Source organism: Ostrinia nubilalis, chromosome 15, assembly GCF_963855985.1.
Source record: "Ostrinia nubilalis chromosome 15, ilOstNubi1.1, whole genome shotgun sequence".
NCBI classification, from domain to species: domain Eukaryota; kingdom Metazoa; phylum Arthropoda; class Insecta; order Lepidoptera; family Crambidae; genus Ostrinia; species Ostrinia nubilalis.
In genome coordinates this window covers 10,033,736-10,052,577 of record NC_087102.1, presented here as the reverse complement: position 1 = coordinate 10,052,577, position 18,842 = coordinate 10,033,736, and the positions used below count along the sequence as shown (strand labels likewise).

General features: G+C 37.2%; 1 protein-coding gene across 1 annotated transcript in view; it reads right to left on the bottom strand.

The window, feature by feature from the left end:
- The window catches only part of LOC135078686 (runt-related transcription factor 3-like), a 32,927-nt gene extending 21,550 nt beyond the window's left edge, over positions 1–11,377 (bottom strand). The window contains exons 1-3 of the mRNA XM_063973229.1: positions 11,329–11,377; positions 3,630–3,980; positions 1,572–1,788 (exon numbers count right to left, since the gene is read on the bottom strand). Coding sequence (XP_063829299.1) covers positions 1,572–1,788; positions 3,630–3,812 — 400 coding nt within the window. The 5' untranslated portion in view covers positions 3,813–3,980; positions 11,329–11,377. The remainder of the gene's footprint in view (positions 1–1,571; positions 1,789–3,629; positions 3,981–11,328) is intronic.
- Between the last annotated feature and the right edge of the window lie 7,465 nt (positions 11,378–18,842).

Below are 18,842 nucleotides of genomic sequence, written 5' to 3'. Positions count from 1 at the left end.
AATCCCAAAGATAGGACTCGCAATTTTGGACTTTACACTTTTAATAAACCATTTAATCGTCCCTTTGAAAACACTTTTACATGTGTGTGTTTTCTTTAAATGTTTTCAAGATTGTTAAATGAAAATGAGCAACTCGAACTTAAACTTTTCAAGTGACACCCAAATTATGGACGTCCAAATTAGGATATTTTTTACATTTATTTATTACATTATAGACTTTCACCCGCGTTTCTTCCGTACACTGCATTGCATAATATTGCCCCACTAATCGGCCAAGCGCTAGAATCACCTCAAGTGTGGACGCGTTATACGCCGGCGACCAACTGAGTGGTTCACCGCACACACTGTTTTTGAGACTGTGGTCACCCTGGAAACTCAGTCGAGTAGAGACTTGGAGACTGACTTATTTGTTTCGTTCATTGTGAACGTTGCTTGATAAATGTTTTATAACCAACATTTGATGCGGAGCCTGGATGCGGGCAGCGCAGGACCGTGCATTGTGGAAAACCTTGGAGGAGGCCTTTGACCAGCAGTGGACGTCATTTGGTTGAAACGAACGAACGAACGAACCAACATTTATAAACACCATAAGTATATGTAGGTAAGCTACTTTGCTACCTCGTGTTATTATTTTCATATTAGCTCAGAAAAACGAACCGACTTATAACATCTTCTTTAATTAACTAAACCTTATCCGCTTATTGGTAATTTTAAACAGATTTTCCAATTAACTAATAAAAAACCAGACAAATTCACATTGATTTTTCCGTCTATACTGCAAACAATTTGAATACAAACAAACGATACGCCTTTAGGCGATTACGTTGGGTGGAGATTATTGTTAATTCTAATCAATCCTCTTTGATGAGCACCTTATCCCTGCCTCGAAGACCCCATGCATAATACACCTGCGCGTTTAAACATTGATCGCATAGATTTTCATACACTAGGACCTTAACAGATCAATTACCCCCATTGACTTAATATTCGTACAAAGCGAAGACCTGTTGAAATATTCAGAAGGCGAAGCGCTTTGTTTTTGAGTGCCCGCCTGAGGGCGAGGGGATTTTTTATAAGCTAATGTCTGCATTATTTTGAACAACCTATATTTTATATGACTGACTGTATCGTAAAGAAAAGCATGAGAGCTAGGTAAGTTTTGTTAATTGGATACTTCAATGAAAAGCTATTTCCTTCAATTGATATCTTTACAACGTAATTGCTAGACTCTCGTTGAAACAACTATAAATATATCGCATCGTAAGGATGATGTCTCATCGATTGGCGATAAAAAGAAATCATGTTGAATAATTATCTCAAAGTTAAAAAGACTACACAACGGACTCTTCATTTTGCTATGAAATCCACTGTGCTATTACTAAATAAATAGTACCGTGACGGAGCGCCATCTCAATGCAATCTCAATGGAAGTGTGTGCAAAACAAAACAATCACACATGAAGTGATGTTTTCCCGCCAATTTTTAAATATCGAAGGAAAAATTCAAATTCTCATTTATTTTTAATTTGAAGTGGAACAATTGCTAAACAAATGACAATTAATCTAACTAACCTCTGCCACTCCTGCCGACGAATCTCAGGTCGTTGAACTTTGCGACCTGGTTCTTCATGACCGCAGTGCAGTTCCTCAGCTCAGCAGAGCAGTTCTCGTCGTTCCCGGCTCTGACTGTGACCAGGGTTCCGTCGCCAACGTCACCAAGGGCCACCACTTTGAACGCCACGGGTAAGGTCTTGTTCGACCGCCAGTGTGGGGGAAGGACTGTACATACCTGAGGATAGATTCATGCATTCATAAATACGTTCATTTGTCAAATGTCCATGATAGTTGATTCTTAGGCTGAGCTGCACAACCTAACTTTAACGGTAACTATAACGATAACCGGTGCTTTTTGTATGGAGTTTGACAGTTTTGACGTTTGTTAAAGGTTAAGTAAGATGGTGCAACCCAGCCGCCTCACATTAAAATCTACATCTACGGTAAATCTACAATTTTAGACTCTACTTTGGAGAATTTGGGAAGATTGTAATACAAGTCACATTATAAACAAAAGCAGCACAATAGTTCATAGTATACAACATACTTATGGACCTAATATCAGCTGCAAAGACTAAATAAAACTAGAAATGCTTCTTTAAACTACTAACTTACATTGTCTAACTCTAAATAGGGGAAGGGGGGGCATAGTGGAGTACTTAACTTCAATCGAAAAAATAAAAAGAACCAGATAAGTTACGAAGACTAGTTTTAATCGAAATGATACTACAAGTATTGAATTATAGATAACTCTAAAAAAAATTTACGAATTATTAAGAATTTTGGCTTAAAATAAGTTTTTTTTATAGTCTACAATTTTCCGCTTTGCCCTTATCACAAGGGTAAAGTGGAATTGCACTTTGGGCAAAGTGAAAAAGGCACTTATTAAGCGTTTATCTACTGTATTTGTGCAATTTGCTAATGAGGTCAATTAAATGAAATAACATAAAAACTTATTTAGTAATTAGGAACTGTTTTAGGCCATAAAAAACCTTGTCCCTTACTACTGCAAGATCATATATTTTTTGCTCCAGTTTTTTTGAAAAATACTGAACGAAACCTATCAATCTTCTTCGATGCATCACCAGATTTCAAATGATCCTTGGTTCGTTTTACTTTTGTAATAATTATGAACCATCTGAAAAAACAAATTAAATATTTCTATGTGGGAATCATTCCACTTTGCCCCCTTGTAATTTTTTCCACTTTGCCTTTTTGATAATAATTACAGTTTTCAATTGATAACTAAGAAAGTATTAAAATTTGTTTAATCTACAAAATGTCAAAGGAATCTATGATAAACAGATATTAGATTTAAATAATAAAAATACCATCACTACTCACTTTTCACAATAATATCCAGTCTCCAAAATCCTTAAATTTCGTAAGAAACTCATTCGATCTACATCGCTCAGTCATGTAGCCTGCTCGGTGGCGCTAGCCGGACTGATTTTGGTCAATGACCTTGGTCGGCCCTGTGCTTGGCTTACGTGAAGCACGAGTGCCGTTGGGTGAAAGAGTGTTGGTAAAATCAAAGTTTTCGCTTTGCCCACCCCTTCCACTATGCCCCCCTCTCCCCTAAATCAATAAATTGTAACTACAATTTGAAAGCTTGCCAGTTCTCTGGGACTGCCCTAATACGTCCTAAACTTTCTGCTGCTCAAGGATGTGGTTGACTGGCAATAGTGCCAAATTGCCTATATTGAAAGAGCTCTTAAACATAACTCTTTAAGAAGGTAATATTATGACATGGATATCCAGCTCTAACGACTTAACACTGAAAAATCTGAAAGCAAATCTTTTTATAGAATTTGCATAGAACAAATTACTTATAGTGACGTTAACCCCTCGTGCTAAGCTCGACTTTCGTGTTAAGAGTAGCACAGTAGTCCACCGATGGTGACACTCGAAGCAGCTTTCCTCGGGTATTGATTTGACTAGTCTGATATCTTCTACATTGGGGTAAATATTATCACCTTCAAATTTTTACATTTTAAAACAAATGAACATCGATTTATCTACAGCCGCTAACGCGTAACGATGCGATCAAAAAGTATAAATTGCGAAGTTACTCACAACATGAGGGCTCCCGGTCTTCACCAGCTCACCCGGGTGATCAGCCAACAGCCCCTCCAGCGTCCTTTCGGCTAACAACTCCGCAGTCAACGGCTGACTCGGCAACGCGTTGCCGTAACTCGACGACGGGGCTTCGTGGCCCAACCCGCTCGTAGTCGAACTCACTTCACTCGACAAATGCATCGTCTACCACTGTATCACTCTAACAACCATGTAACTGTCCCGGTGACACCAACATCCGTCACATAACTCTGTCAGTCATACACAGGTGGGGGCACGCTAGATGACAGTCTTTGGGGGGAAACGTTGGCACTGCCGTCGGGAGCATAGTCGTAATGTTATCTGAAACAACTGAATAACGTTTTATTTGTAGACAATGGAATGTTACATTTATATATGTCAACGTGAAATTGTGAACTCTGTCAGTTTATAATATAACGCGTTAGATTGTAAACTAACAGTGGGTTAGGTTAGGTTAGATTGTAATTTAACTACGTCAGATTATAATCTGACAGAATTCACAATTTTACGGTGACATATACATACTTTCTATGATATCGACAGTCATTGAATCACTTGAGATTCAGGGTGGTAAAAAATAAGTAAGTTGTGTTACTTGCATTACGCATGAAATATGTACAGTCGACAATACAAATCAGACTATACATTTTAGTTGTAAAATAACATCAATGTGTTTATATTATCTTTATAAGCCGTCGGCTGTACCAAAGCGATAAGTGAAACCGCGCTACGTTTCACAGCACACATCTACCACATAACCTAGCTATTCAAAGAACTCAAAAGTAATAAAACCTAATTCATTTCCTCAAAGATCAATGAGATGACAGAGCAGATTTAACAAATGTTTAAACCCATTTCGCAGGTGAACTACTTTGATGCTTTGAACTTCGTATGAGGACGAAACGCGATGGATCAAAGAACTCACGCATCAAGAATACGCACAATTGAGGAACGGGGTGGGAAGTCATGCGGACAATACAGTTGCTACTTTTGGCTGTAAATAGGTCATTGCATATTTGCTGGGCACAATGTTTGCGGAATTTTTCGTGAGGCATTTTTTTGAATTCTAAAAGTAGCCTAGCTACTCAATGATTTTGTGAGTAAGAGTTTTCGAATCGCAGTCGGGTAAACGACACAGAACTATTTACCCGACTGCGCGACGAAAAGGAGTGGTTTGATTTTCAGGTTGGACATAATATTAAAGCACATTGTATGTGCTTAAGACACTAAAAGAATTTTAGCCAGTATGATTGTCTGAAAAGTACTTAGGTATAGGTAAATATCCATTTGGATGTTATTATAGGTTGATCCATGTCACTTCGGAGGTTTTGTAGGTATACCCCGTCCTTTTCAGGACGGAGCAGCGCCCTGAATCCGGAGTCCCACACTGTCCCCCGGCAGTGAGTTTGTTGCGGCGCTTCTTCTCAGCACTTGCCAAATGTTGGTCTCGAAGCGCTGGTAGGGTAAAAAGATTATGAGACATGTAGAGACTTCTTAAGAGCAAAATATTTGACGATTTGTAAGCACTATATTTTATAATAGTCTATGCAAATAAAGAAATTTTGACTTTGACTTTGACTTTGACTTTAGTGGTGACGGTGCGCAAAGCATTTCCTCCGCGACAAAAAAAAGGCGGCCAATGAAAAATTGGTTCTGAGATCATTTTTTTCTTTTGCGATATTATACTATCAAACAGGCTCTATTTCAAAACGAAAACTAGACCAATCCAATTGATAATACCTATAGTAGTAAATAAGTAAAGTTTCGCGACAGACACAGCGTCAAGAGTCACCCCAGTCACTAAGCATGGTTGGTTAGCCACCGCGGCCTGTTTGCCCCCGCCCGCGCGTTTGATCCTAATATCTTACCCGGTCATGACGAATCAATAGAATTATAGTTTGGAAACTAAGGCCAGTATGATAGACACTCAAATCGGGCTATGAATACGGGCCTATGACTAGATAAACTCAAGTTGATAAAAAAGAACCTCCAAAGTTTTTTAATAATATTGGTTGTTAACTTTCTAAACAATGGTTAGTTAATTACTAGTTAGTAATAAAATCAAAATCAAAAATATCCAAATAATTAGATCTTACAAATCGTCAAATGCTTTTAAGGAGCCTTTACATGTAAAGCAGTAGAATTCGTTGATATTAAAATATGTAATAGAGTCGTAGATGTTGGTGTTTTAATTGTTATCATTAAAGGCAACCCCTGAAGTAAAAAAATATTTTAGAAAAATAAAATAAAATTTTAAAATTACCCTGGATTCACATCCTTCATGTCTACCGGATTCCAACTCCAATCGCACGCATCTTTCTACCCAAAAACAGCAATTACCACCGAAAATGGCACTATTTTCTGCATCTCAGATAATGGTAAGACGCCCCTGCGAACAGGCCGTTACGTGTTACGCGATATGTCGATGGCATGTTAAGTTAATTCGGCGAGGGTGAACCCCGTCTTTTACTGCTCCCGTACTGATGTGAGTATATTGACGCATTTGTCGGATTGAATTATTGAACAAATGTTTGTGAGACGAAGGAAGGTGACTTATGCCCGTTTTCACCATCAATCCCTAATTTTTAAGTGACCCCTATAGTAACACATTAACAGGAATTTTGTTTTCATAGGTGTCACTTAAAAATTAGGAAATTGATCGTGAATACTTATGTATGATATGGTCACTGTATGATTTGAGCAAGACACAAAGAAGATGAGACGCTTTTCAAAAACGCTAAACTTAAATTCTTACTGAATCAATTTGCTTAGCCTCTCCGGCATTTGTTATGAAAATAGCGAACCATTATACGACGCTTCCACATAAAATGCATTTATGACTGGAAAACTCTCTGCCGAGATTGCTACGGATTAAACTCATGAATAGCACAGCAATAAAATCTTAGCTTAAAAACATACATAAAGGGCAAAAGTCGTAAATAATAAAGCATGTAGGGGCACCCTACAAGTGGGCACGCTCGTTACTCTACACCCTTCCACAAAGGACCCAGCAAATGGGGTAAAGATACATTACACCGACCATTTCTGTTTGACTGCACGACGTAACATTTCGACAATATTTTTAATAAAAACCTCACGCGCCGGCGGATTTGGAAACACTTACGTTTTCCGTCGTGACCTTTTTTTCAATTACTTTTTAGAGTTATGTTATTTTTTAACCTGCCATTGTTCTTCATAACTTTTCTCAAAATAAACAAATACCTAGGCATTATTATGATGGGAAAATCCTGAAATCTCGCAGTCGAGATTTGTTCTATTCATCTTTAAAACTAGTTTTATACTATGTAATCACATGTCATGGAAACCACATTCAATAAAAGAAGCAAGACCATTTTCATTCCAGAACACAAAACCTGCCACCTAATATTTTTCCCTGGACTCTCCCCTACAAAAAAGCGTCTCGTCCTCCGATGACCCTTAATAATTTTATCGCTCACTAAACTCAGGCAATTGGACTTTGGAAAACACCATCGTGGATTCAATAAGGCTCACATGTGTCCTATAAAGTGTCCCGGCCATTATCAGTTCGAATTTAAGAGTGAACGCGGAGGGAATCAATAGGGACCTTTGGAGGGATTCCTAAGGGAGCTCCCTAGAGACGGGTTGGACATGTATAATGATTGTGGAGCGACCAGCGACGGGTACAAATGGGTTAGCAAATGTAATATCCGACCGTCCGATATTCAGATGAACGGACGCCGTGACGACCCTTGCGACTTCCTGCTTTGCTTCCTGATTTGTTAAGACGGTGTTGAGTAGGTAGCAATGAGTGCTGGAATTATTATGCAAAATAGATCAATTATTTATATGCATACACTTAACACAAATAAAATAACAAAGTTTCAGCTTAACAATGATAAGAAAACAGCAGGAAACAATGATAAGCATGTAATAAAACAAAAGTAGTGTGTACACAATAGGAAAAATGTTTTGCAGCTATGCAAAATAGTGCGATATTGTTTTGTTTTTATAAGTCATACGGCAGTTAAGTTCAGATAGTACAAATGACTGCATGTTACTTACTACAAACTTACCCTAACTTACAAACCCCCTTTTTTGAAAAAATCAACTAACGTCTACCACAAGTATTTCAGAAGATAGAAGGCTTCAAAAAGGGCCAACTTCATAGAAAGATCTTAATTTAAAACAATGCCAATAACATAATCACATTGCCTACACATTATAAGTAAAGATGTTTATAATTGAAAAACACAGCATTTTGGGAAAAAATATAAGTCAATACCTTGGATGCCTGAAATTCAATAAAGCCCAAATGAGATCATCTAAAGAAACTTGTCACGTTCATCCTCATTTCAGCGAAAAATCTAAACAGAATCCCTTAAACGTTGCGAGGGGCGGCACCGCGCAATATTGGCAACAATAAACAACGGGGGTAGGTAATCGAACTATTTAAGATGTAATTTAGTGTATAATGTTCGACGTCCATGGCCTAAATGACTATGCTAGTGTGCTACTTCGGAATACCATTCGTACAAAAGAACATTGTGGGCTAGCTAAAGACTATACTCGAAGATTTTAAGATTGATTTCCAAACGGGGTGACTCCCGTATATGGTGTATGGTGGTGTATTTAATAATTTTCAATTTAGCTTTTAAGGCCGACTCTACACGTTGGCCCCAACGTTGGTCCCAATGGCATTCGTTCAACGAGTAACGAACAAGTGGGCTTAAAAAATAGCTTATTTGCAGGCTTGAACAAAGTAATAGATATAAATTACTTTTAGCTGTTGTGATTTTCTTAGGCGATATAAAAAAAACTCTGCCTTTGTTTACAAACCGTATGATTCTTCATCATTTCAGCCACAGGACGTCCACTGCTGAACATAGGCCTCCCCCAATGCTTTCCATGTTGATCGATTGGTAGCGGCCTGCGTCCAGCGCTTCCCTGCTACCTTTACGATGTCGTCGGTCCACCTTGTAGGTGGACGTCCCACGCTGCGTTTTCCGGTACGCGGTGATGATTCTTCACATAAACGTAATTCCATGATATTTTCTACCATAACTTCACGACTACTACGTGCCGATTTCCACAGTTTTAGTCACGGCTCTTCTTAAATAGTACGAGGGTTGGTAGAACGCAATATTGCTGTTAACGATAAGTAACGATAAAGCCACAATCAAGCAGTTAAATAAGAATAGAAGGGAATGCGCTGAGTTAAATGTTTTTTAATTCTTAAAATTATTTTTATTAGAATACCAAAATCGTTATCAATCTTAAGAAATATATAGTCATGCATGCTATACCACTTATTGTGACTGATATGCCAACAACAAACATTATCATGGTCCTCAGTCGATTTGCAAGCTGATTGTGTTAATTTTTTAATCTTTTGAAGGTCACATGGATTAATGTACATTATCTCTTGTTTATACCTTGTTTAAACCATTATTTTCAGTACCTAGCACGTAAAATATTAACGCACTTAAAGTAACATTCGCAAACCCCAAGCATCTTCTGCTCCTCGGAAACGCTCGCGAATGATCGTGAATAATACATCGTCATTATGCGAGTAATCAGCTAATAACGCACGCGCGTGTTAATTATTCAACACTTTTACATTTAAGTTTACATTTCACGCGTCTACGTATGATTTTGGATGCTTTCAGGATTAAAATACGAGGGTTGTATTGATATTTTAATTATTAAAGTAATTTTAACGCTCTATCTACATTATTAGTAATCTGTGGCTCTATAAACTTACTCTCAAGGGAAACAAAAGAAAACCTAAATGGTTTTATTTTTATAAATCACGAGCAAACGATACACAAATTACACAATGCTAAATATGAAAACTGTTTGAACAAAAAAGTTCCTTTTGGGTTGTAAAAAAATGACAAGAAAAATGTGTCATTTAAAACGATACGAAATGGTTAAACGGAATTTTACCATAAAAATTATACAGATTCAGTGCATTTAGGATCATGACGATCCTACAGAGAAAAATATAAATTGTATAAATATAATTTAAGTACCCATTGTACTTAAGGCATTTAAATAGTTAAAAAAAACTTTGTTCTAATATTATGGACAACCAGACAAGGAATATTTTAAACATGCACATTTACTTTTTTAAGCCTTCAGAGCATAATAGTATAAAATTCAGACAATTAATATATTATTATTACCTTACATCGTACAGCGTCAAATTAACTGTGTTTTATAATTTTCGGACTGCATTATTTTATTTGTGGAATTATTGGTGTCGCGCCCATTGCCAGAAGGGTGTCATGCTTGTTCAAAATTCAAAACATTCGATGTTCGAATTTCAAACGAGTGCAGCCCGTGAACAATGCTGCCAACCCCCGCCGAGACGCATGGTTCATCCCGCGGAAATCAAAGGAATTATCTCATACTGCCTCTCCCCTCGCGATATTATTGTAACTTCGATTTATCGCGTCTGAGCAGTGATTAAAATTATAGGATCGATACTAATTGTATAGACAACTACAATCTTAGCGAAAAGTGTGCATAGCGGCTCTACTTAGATCTTGATTTCACAGACAACATTATAAAATGGTTTTATACATTTTTAATATTATTTTGATCTGTTATAGTCAGAACAAGTCAAATAAATTTAAATAGTACTAATGCTTGTAAAGCAAAGGGACAAAAATATCGTATACTATAGAATAATATCTAATGTTAATACATTAGATATGTTTAATTAAAAACATAAAATAAAACAATTCAAATAAGTACTAAAATTTAACAGTAGCAACACAGAAAACGTGATATTCAAAAACAATAACAAAAATCGGCAACACTCAAATGCTCCGTTCGTCACACACTCAACAATTAGACAAAAGTTAAGGGTCGGGTACACGCGCGCTAATGGCAGTTCGCGCCTACTTTTAACAAGTTCCTTCCAAGGTGGTTCGCCTCAATGAGGTGAGTGCGTTCTTTTTGTTTTATACTGCGATGAAGGTGTGCGTAATTTTTTCACAAATATTTAAGTAACAGATCCATTGCTTTTTATTAGATTTTGATTTGATGTAAAAGGTTTTAGATGCTGTTTGGGTAATTTTTGTTTTAAATTAAAGCAGGTACGCTCCTGTAATAGTGCTTCAGAAACAGTGAATAAGTCTCCTGGTTTGAATAATAAAATATATACAATTTATTTCTTATTTCGTTTATTATTCCAATAAATGAAAATATTTTGTACTATAAAAATACGATTGGATAACAGTTAATTAATGATGGTTAATCATAGCATGTTTGAACAATAAAATAACCTTCGAAAAACAAACAAAATAATATAATTACTTAACAAAAAATCTTATCCGAAACCAACTGTTAATTTTCTACGCCACGCGCACTCGTTTATCAAAATAGTTTCTAAACACCAGTTCAAAAGTTTTCGTTTTCATCAAGTAAACTCTCGTTAATAATATATCAAAATCCTGAAACCGTAACGAGACCTTTCCCAACGTTATCTTGGAAGTTTAATCGCCGCGGCGTAGTGTGCGCCCGGGCTAATGAGCCTGCGGTTACGCGAGAACAACACGCAAGACGCGCCGCTCGTAACACAACTTAAGACAAACTTTCCCGTAATTAATCCCCAACATTTTCACACCACTGTACTTACAAACTATTCAAAACAATTATTTTTTATTCACACTTTAATTTTTTAATTTACCTGCAAAAAGTTTCTTCACAAAAAACTGGCACACAACACAGTCCGCACAGAATTAAAAAAAGAAAACTAAAAAGTTTTGCCAGTAACCGCGAGAGCGCGCGCGTCCGCCACCGAAACGTGGTCGACATTAAAACCTTAGCGGGAAAGAAACGGTCCCCTTATTACGTCTCGAAAGAAATTCTCCCGCACACAGGGGTAGCGAAAGAAGTCCACCCACACAGAGGCGCTCGTTATTCGCGACATGGGGGGAAGGCTGCGGCTGTGTGCGTGGCAGGGTACAAATAAGTATTAAAAGAGATAGTTAGGTGCGGGCCAAGCACGCGAATCGTCTGACACGTTTCCATATGACGTCGTACATGAGAAATTCTCGACCCAAACTATTCCAAAAGTCAAAGGGTCTTCGTAATTTGTATAATTCCCTTTGTTCTGAGATCCGGCTTCACAGAAGTGTGACAAAAATGTGTGAGAAGGTTTTTGGAAACTTGAAAATTTCATCAAAATAAATGTGTGACCTAAAAATCCTCAAAAAAAAAATTTTTTTATATTTAAATTCATTCATTCATTCTACATTCATTTAAATCATGTAGCCATGGTGAATGGTAAAATCAATGGTTTTTGTTCTCATTTAACCTAATCAAAATAAAAGCGTTAACATGAACTCTATGAGTAACAGCACTAAGATGATATTTGAATAGCAACAATCTCTACCTAGCTAGAGTCTCATATGATGCTAAGTAGTCAGATAGCATTTCATAAACATGATTTATATTAGCATTCGTAATATTTAACAATGATGGTGAGCCTTACAACTGAAAAAAAAATACGAAGTAAAATATCCAATATCCTTCTTATGATTTAATAATTTAATAGAAAACAACCTAAACTATGTTGTACTCGTAAATGTTGAAACACGTACTTATGTATATCAATAAAACCAATACAATGAATACTACGCCTGACGTAACCTACTTACAAACCCAGTGTTCATACATCTTGGAAAAGTCTTCTCAAAGTTTAGTACGGAATTCTAGGAATTACATACACAGAACAGTGGTTTCTAATTGCTGTACTTTTTTATCTTGGCACCAAATGAAATTAATTGTTTTAATACTCGAATAGTTTTAGGTACTCTACTCATATCCTACTCGTATGATTAGGATATGTCATTTTTGTTAATTGTTTGTTTGTAGTGAATATGCTACGAAACTATACCTACTACTGGACCGATTTAAGAAAAATGTTTCACCATTAGAATCCAACATTATGCCTGATGAACATAGGCGATAGGATATTTTTTTTTTAAGTTAGAGATCCTAATGAAAACTTCGACAAAAGAGGATAATTTAATCTTCCCATACAAACTGTTCCTGCCTGTCGTGCATTATTATCATTGGTCATTAATCCTACCTCTTACGCAACATTTGAACTGTTCTTGAGGCAACTTTTTCTTGTTCACCGAGTCAGGTCCTTTTTTTGTAATAAAAATGTACCTTAACTTGCATTTAAACCTCATTTTGTCATAACAACTTCAAACCATAATTATAATATCATAGGTGTCTACTAACACTGTGTCACTGGTCACAATAATGCGTGGCTGTACTGTGCGGTAGTGGTTAATCAGAAGATATTAATTCAAACATATACAGGTTTTGTAATAGGGTAGAAGGATAAAGATATCCATTTTAAGAAAACAAATCCTTTAATCAGGACTACGAGTATATCATTAGCGCTCGCCAGTTGGCGCCACTGTAACTGTAGGTACTCGTACATCCTTATTAATAAAAAGTTAAAGTTACACCTAGGATGAACCTTGGATTAAATGACATTTCCATACTAAATGCCAATTTAAGCCAGAGTTCAATTAGGGTGTAACTTTTATTAATAAAAGGGGTAGAGTTTTGATCTTTCAGTTGGTAGTGGTTAAGACAGTGGCGCCAACTGATGAACGTAAATGCGGTAGCCCTCAACCAGACCCTTTAATTCGGCTAACTATGTGCCAACTTCTACCTTTATATTATTACTTAGGCGAACCAAAGAGCTTTATACATAGATCGAGCTTTATATCACTCGACTTGCCTCGAAGCTTCATAGATCTAGTAGTAATAGACGTTTTGACACTACCAATCAATTGCCGTACTTTTTAAAACTGTCAAAACGAGACTCTCCCATAGATTTTGTATAGCATGCCAGTGACGTCACTATTTTGTCAACTGAATTAAAACTACTTTTTTCAATTACAATGCAACCAAAAATCTTAATTTACAATTAATTTAATAAATATTAATTAAGTTTTTAATACCATAATGAAGTGACCTTTTGAAGTGAAGATTTAGAATTATTGTAGAATGGGGTCAAATAGTCTATTAAAGATTTCATATTTGGTCTATAAATGATCTCCGGCATGTAGAGTCGGAAACTTTTTTTTAACTGGATGATCTTCTTAAAATAAAACACAAGTTTTCCTGTTTACAGAAATGTATTTTTATTTATAATGTTACAAAGAACTTAACATTAAAAAATATAACTAAAAATCAAGTGTGGTTTACATATGTGTCCCTTTACCCAACTACCATTTTTATTATAATAGAAAAAGTTGAATACATTTTTCTTTTAATAAAAAGTCTTTTAACAACAAGTGTTTCGATAAAATTATCTACTCCTAAAAATCGAACCCAGTATGACCTTGGATACTCAACGAGGATGCTCGTCGTTTTCCTTGAGTCCGCTTTAGTTTTCGAAGAATTTATTACATTTTGAAATAATTAAAAAGTTAATATGAACAAAAATACGAACAAAACAATGTTTACCAATCCATTCATTGAACTTTTTTTAAATTGATAGTTTTTGTAAAATATTAGTTCATTAAAAGATTTACCTATTTATTATAAAAATATATCCCATCCCAACAGTACAGACTTCCATTATAATCTCCGAATTAATTAAGACATGAATCATTAAAATGGAATCCAGAACCAAACCCAACCGAATCAGATATTAACCATTTCTTGGCATTAATTATTAATATGCTTCAGATTCGCCGCATAAACGCCGGGGTCGTTTCCCGAGCAGCCGACAATGGAAATTTTACGTCGCCGTAAAATTTTACTGCACACTTTAATAACTAAAGCCTGAAGCCGATATAGCCTCGTATCGTTGACAAAAGGATGAGCACGTTTCCAGAGGTCGGGTAGCCGCGACTCACACACCTGCAACCGCACACATGCACGGCGCACCACCACTAGCCCGAAACCCATACGCCCACCCGCCAAACACGCCCAACGTCTTGGGTTTTCTTATAAACCACGTTGTGTTCGACGTCTCGTTCCCGCGCGCCGCCGCAACGTGCTCTCTCGCTCCCGCGCAATGACGAGCTTCACATAAAGCGCGCCACATTCCCGCCTTTTTTCCCACTCCATTTTGACAGCTCGCGGCTCCATATCTGGCCGGAAGGTAAGTCTGCGTTCACAAGCAAATCCAAATTTTAATGTCATTATCTCCGAATATACCTCTATCTACATCCATTCCCCCAAGTTACATTTCGAATCACAGCCTTTCATCCCTCCTTACTCAATCATTTTAAAAACTCTATCCTCTAAATATCGACACAGTAGATTGATAAGTAAACATAAATGACGATCTGAAACACGCAACAGAACTAATCCCTCCACTCACAAAAGATACCATCCAGTCCTACTAAAAAATCATTAAATTATAACATAAAACTTCCCCATACTCATTGTAACAAGCCAAAAGATACCTCCAAGTACAAATCTCGCACAAAACTTCATACGAATCCTTACAACGAAGGAAATTTCAAAGGAAAAATCATAAATTTCTCGGAAAACTCCAAGACGTTCACGCTCCAGATGGCAGTGTGCGCGTCGTCTTAGCGACTAAGTGGCTCAAGACGCGTTAGCGGGCGCGGGTGCGGGCGGTGGGCGGGGCTGCGGCGCTCCGCTATCGGCACACCGAAACACACATTTTTCCCGCCGCAAACCTCGCGCCGAAGGTTAGCCACGGGCCGCAGACCTCGTTCAGGGAAAACGAGACGTAAAATCAGGCGACACTCTTCGCGCGCGCATGCGCTGAAATGACAGTTTGCGCGCGAACTCTGACAGTTCATTTCTGAAGTTGGACCGGAACGCTTCTTGCGGATGGATATGCTTACAGGAAAATTATATTGGATGAAATTATGAAGCGTTTGAATGTTTTCCTTACTGACGATCAAAGCATGGTTTTTATTGATCACATTAGATTGGTAGAGACATCTACCTAAATATTTTCAAAATATACCAGTTATTGACTGTTAATGATTTTTAGTCAAAGTCAAAATTTATTTATTTCTTTAGACTAATAAATAGTTCTTACAAGTTTCCAGAATTTTCGAAGTTCTCGGAGCAAAGCGGGCGACCTCAAACGGCAGCGGCTGCCCGCCTTACACGAGCTCGGCCGCAACACCCGCCGCATGGCCTGATCGTTTACAGTGTGACGTCACAAGTAGGTACTTTGGTTTTGGCAGTGGCCAGTATGTAGGTACTTTTGTCTGAGATTGTCACGCCCGTCTTCACAAACATTACTATGAGGTCTCACAGTGCGCGTGGACGCACAGGGTCACACGCGAACCAATCAAAGAACTCTATTCAACGCTATGCGTAAAGCACATCATTAAAGTTTTTTTACGATGCTGACTCTAATGTGTGGACCAGTGGACTTAATATTTTCATTTGAAAGTTTAAGAACACACAATCATAATGACTACTGTACTTACTACGCCACGCCGTGGAATACCCATAACAATCACTATAAATGAAACAATCGTGTTCGTCAAAACAGTTGAAGGTAAATCTGACCGCAAGCAGCTGTGATTATAGAGCTGTAGGTACTTACTTAATCTGTTAATAAACGATTTTGGTATGCAATCATACCACACATACCATAGCAGCAGCAATGCTGGCAATGCTATGGAATGAAAACAAATGACAACGATTGTCATGCCGATAGCCGCTGAAACATGGCTGTTCACTTATTAACAAACCGCCTCGCTACGCCGCAGTATCGCGCGCGCCTAATCGCGCCGTGGTCGCATCTACCACGCCGAGTATCGGTAACTGGCATTTAGGTGGTAAGGTGATACAATGTTACCTCAGATCATATGATCTGAGAATGTTACATTTCATTCAATATGTTACATTAAATAAAGGAGCATCTACGTTTTGTTCGTTGCGGATACAGCGAAATGATTAGTTTTCGGTTATTTTTAGGCAATAAGTAAGGAAAAGAAAAATGATTGCGTAAGATGACCCTGCTTAATGTGATAAAGCGAGGCATAAGAAGAAGAAGGCACTAAAGCACAAATAAAATAATTCTGGTGGGTCCATTTTTAGAAAGAATGCTGTATACATGCTACGCAATAGCACAGTTAGCTGAGACTCATAGTTGTAACAAGGGTAATATTACGAATATAGTTATTTCAGTCAAAATTTTTAAACATAAGTCCTTCTTTAAAGATTTGGTATTATGAACGTCAAAAAATATATGAAAAAGGTTTTTCTTTTGTGCTCTACCAGCTCTTTATGACAAACATGTGCGAGATAAAACGCCGTAACAAACTCAATTACCATCAGTTAAGTTTATGAGAAAAATGAAATGACGAAGGCAGTAATGCACGTATGTTACAACGCTAACTAACAATCAACGAACAGTTACCAGTATTGTTATAGCAAAAGGCCAACCAACATCAAAATTTCCGCTGCGAGTGTAACCTAAGCCCGCTAATAAAGCCGCAGCCCAGTTGTGGCCACACCGCATAAATAGTGGTTCCTCAAAACTTGCGGGCAGTGTGGCTGGCGTGGCCACACACCGCGATCGGCGTCGGGTTTGATACCCGTTGTGGGCGCCAACAATCTGTAGGATGGGCGGACAAAGCTGACCTTTGTTAAGTGTTTAATTTGAAGCTAATGTAGTTTTGGTTGTAATTGCAAGGAAACTATAATGAAATGTGATATTAATGAGTTTCTGTAAGAAGTGAAGAATGGTCTTACAGCTACAGGTTGGATAACTCACTGATATCCTTTAGCAAAACAAATTTTTTCACAGTTTCAGCAACGCGTTTTTTTACAATATTCTGTGTTGACTGACTATTCTGCTTGTTGTTAAACCTATCCTTTGTGTGGACACAAGTGACTATGAAGAAAAAACAAACTACTTATTGAATCACAAAATACAATCAGACTATCATAAATTGGTTGCAGAATTGAAAAATATTTATAAACTTCCCAAATCACAGATATACAAATAACCCCAACGCTTAAACAAGCGAACGCGCTGAATAAGTAACATGACACTTGTACGCAAATAAACAATTTAAAATGTCAAGAATAGGAAAGGGCACGACCCAACCCTTTTCCTTCCTCGCATTATGTTTTCTGACAACCAATTTGAGAGTTGTTTGCGAACGTCGGCTGAGGTGTTTGTACAACGTTTACACGCGTGCCATGATGGTGTATGCGTGTAGGCTCCACGCAGCTTTTTAAATACCAAATTGGTACCTTAATGTTGGTAATGTTAATGCGATATAATTATAAAATGCTTAGCCTTAGATTTTTACGTTTGTTAGATATTATAAATTGTATTTCTTGTAACAAACAAAATACGACTTGCTATTATAGTGGTATAATAGAACTATTTGGGTATTAAGTCGTGTCACGAAAAGCTTACATAGTAAAAAATTAAGTACTCGTAATAAAATATCACTTAGATAGTTAAGAAACGAAACCATGTCACGAAATCATACTACGAGTATTCGTAACTTCATTTCTGATCATCCAACAAGAACAGAAAAGGCTCCTATCTATAAAAACTAAAGGTCACTGACTGACTCACTTACTCATCACGAAATCTCAGAAACTACAAGTTCTAAGAGTCTCAATTTTTGCATGGGGGTTCCTTTTAGAATGTAGGTTCTCATTAAGAACAGATTTTATGAAACTCCACCCCTAAGGGGGTAAAACGGTATCCACGCGTAAAATAAAACTTAGAAAGACTTCGATTTAACTTCCAAACGAAACGAGAAATCTCAGAGAACATAACTGCAGCAAGAATTTAGTTTGAAAAATAAACTAGTAACGCGACCAACGTGTGTGTAATGTGTATCGCAAGTTCAGTAAGCCAGTTATAATCGAGCGAGCAGCTGTGTCTGAAGAACGAGCAGCGAGTAGTGATGTGGAAAATTATCGACTAGTTGACAATATCGATAACAAACCAGAAATCCGACATAAGTAGGTTTAGTAGGACGACTGTAAACATTAAACGTAACCTACTCGTACATCTACTGTAGTGTTTGTATGCAACTTAAAGACACGAGGCTATCAAGAACCAGTATCAAGAAACTTTAGTTCTACGTTCTAAAAAACTTGACACTTAATAAACATTAATTAATGCAATAAGATAACAGAACAGAAAATAATAGCTAAAAACTTCATAATTATTACCTGCTAATAAAGTATCAAATAAAT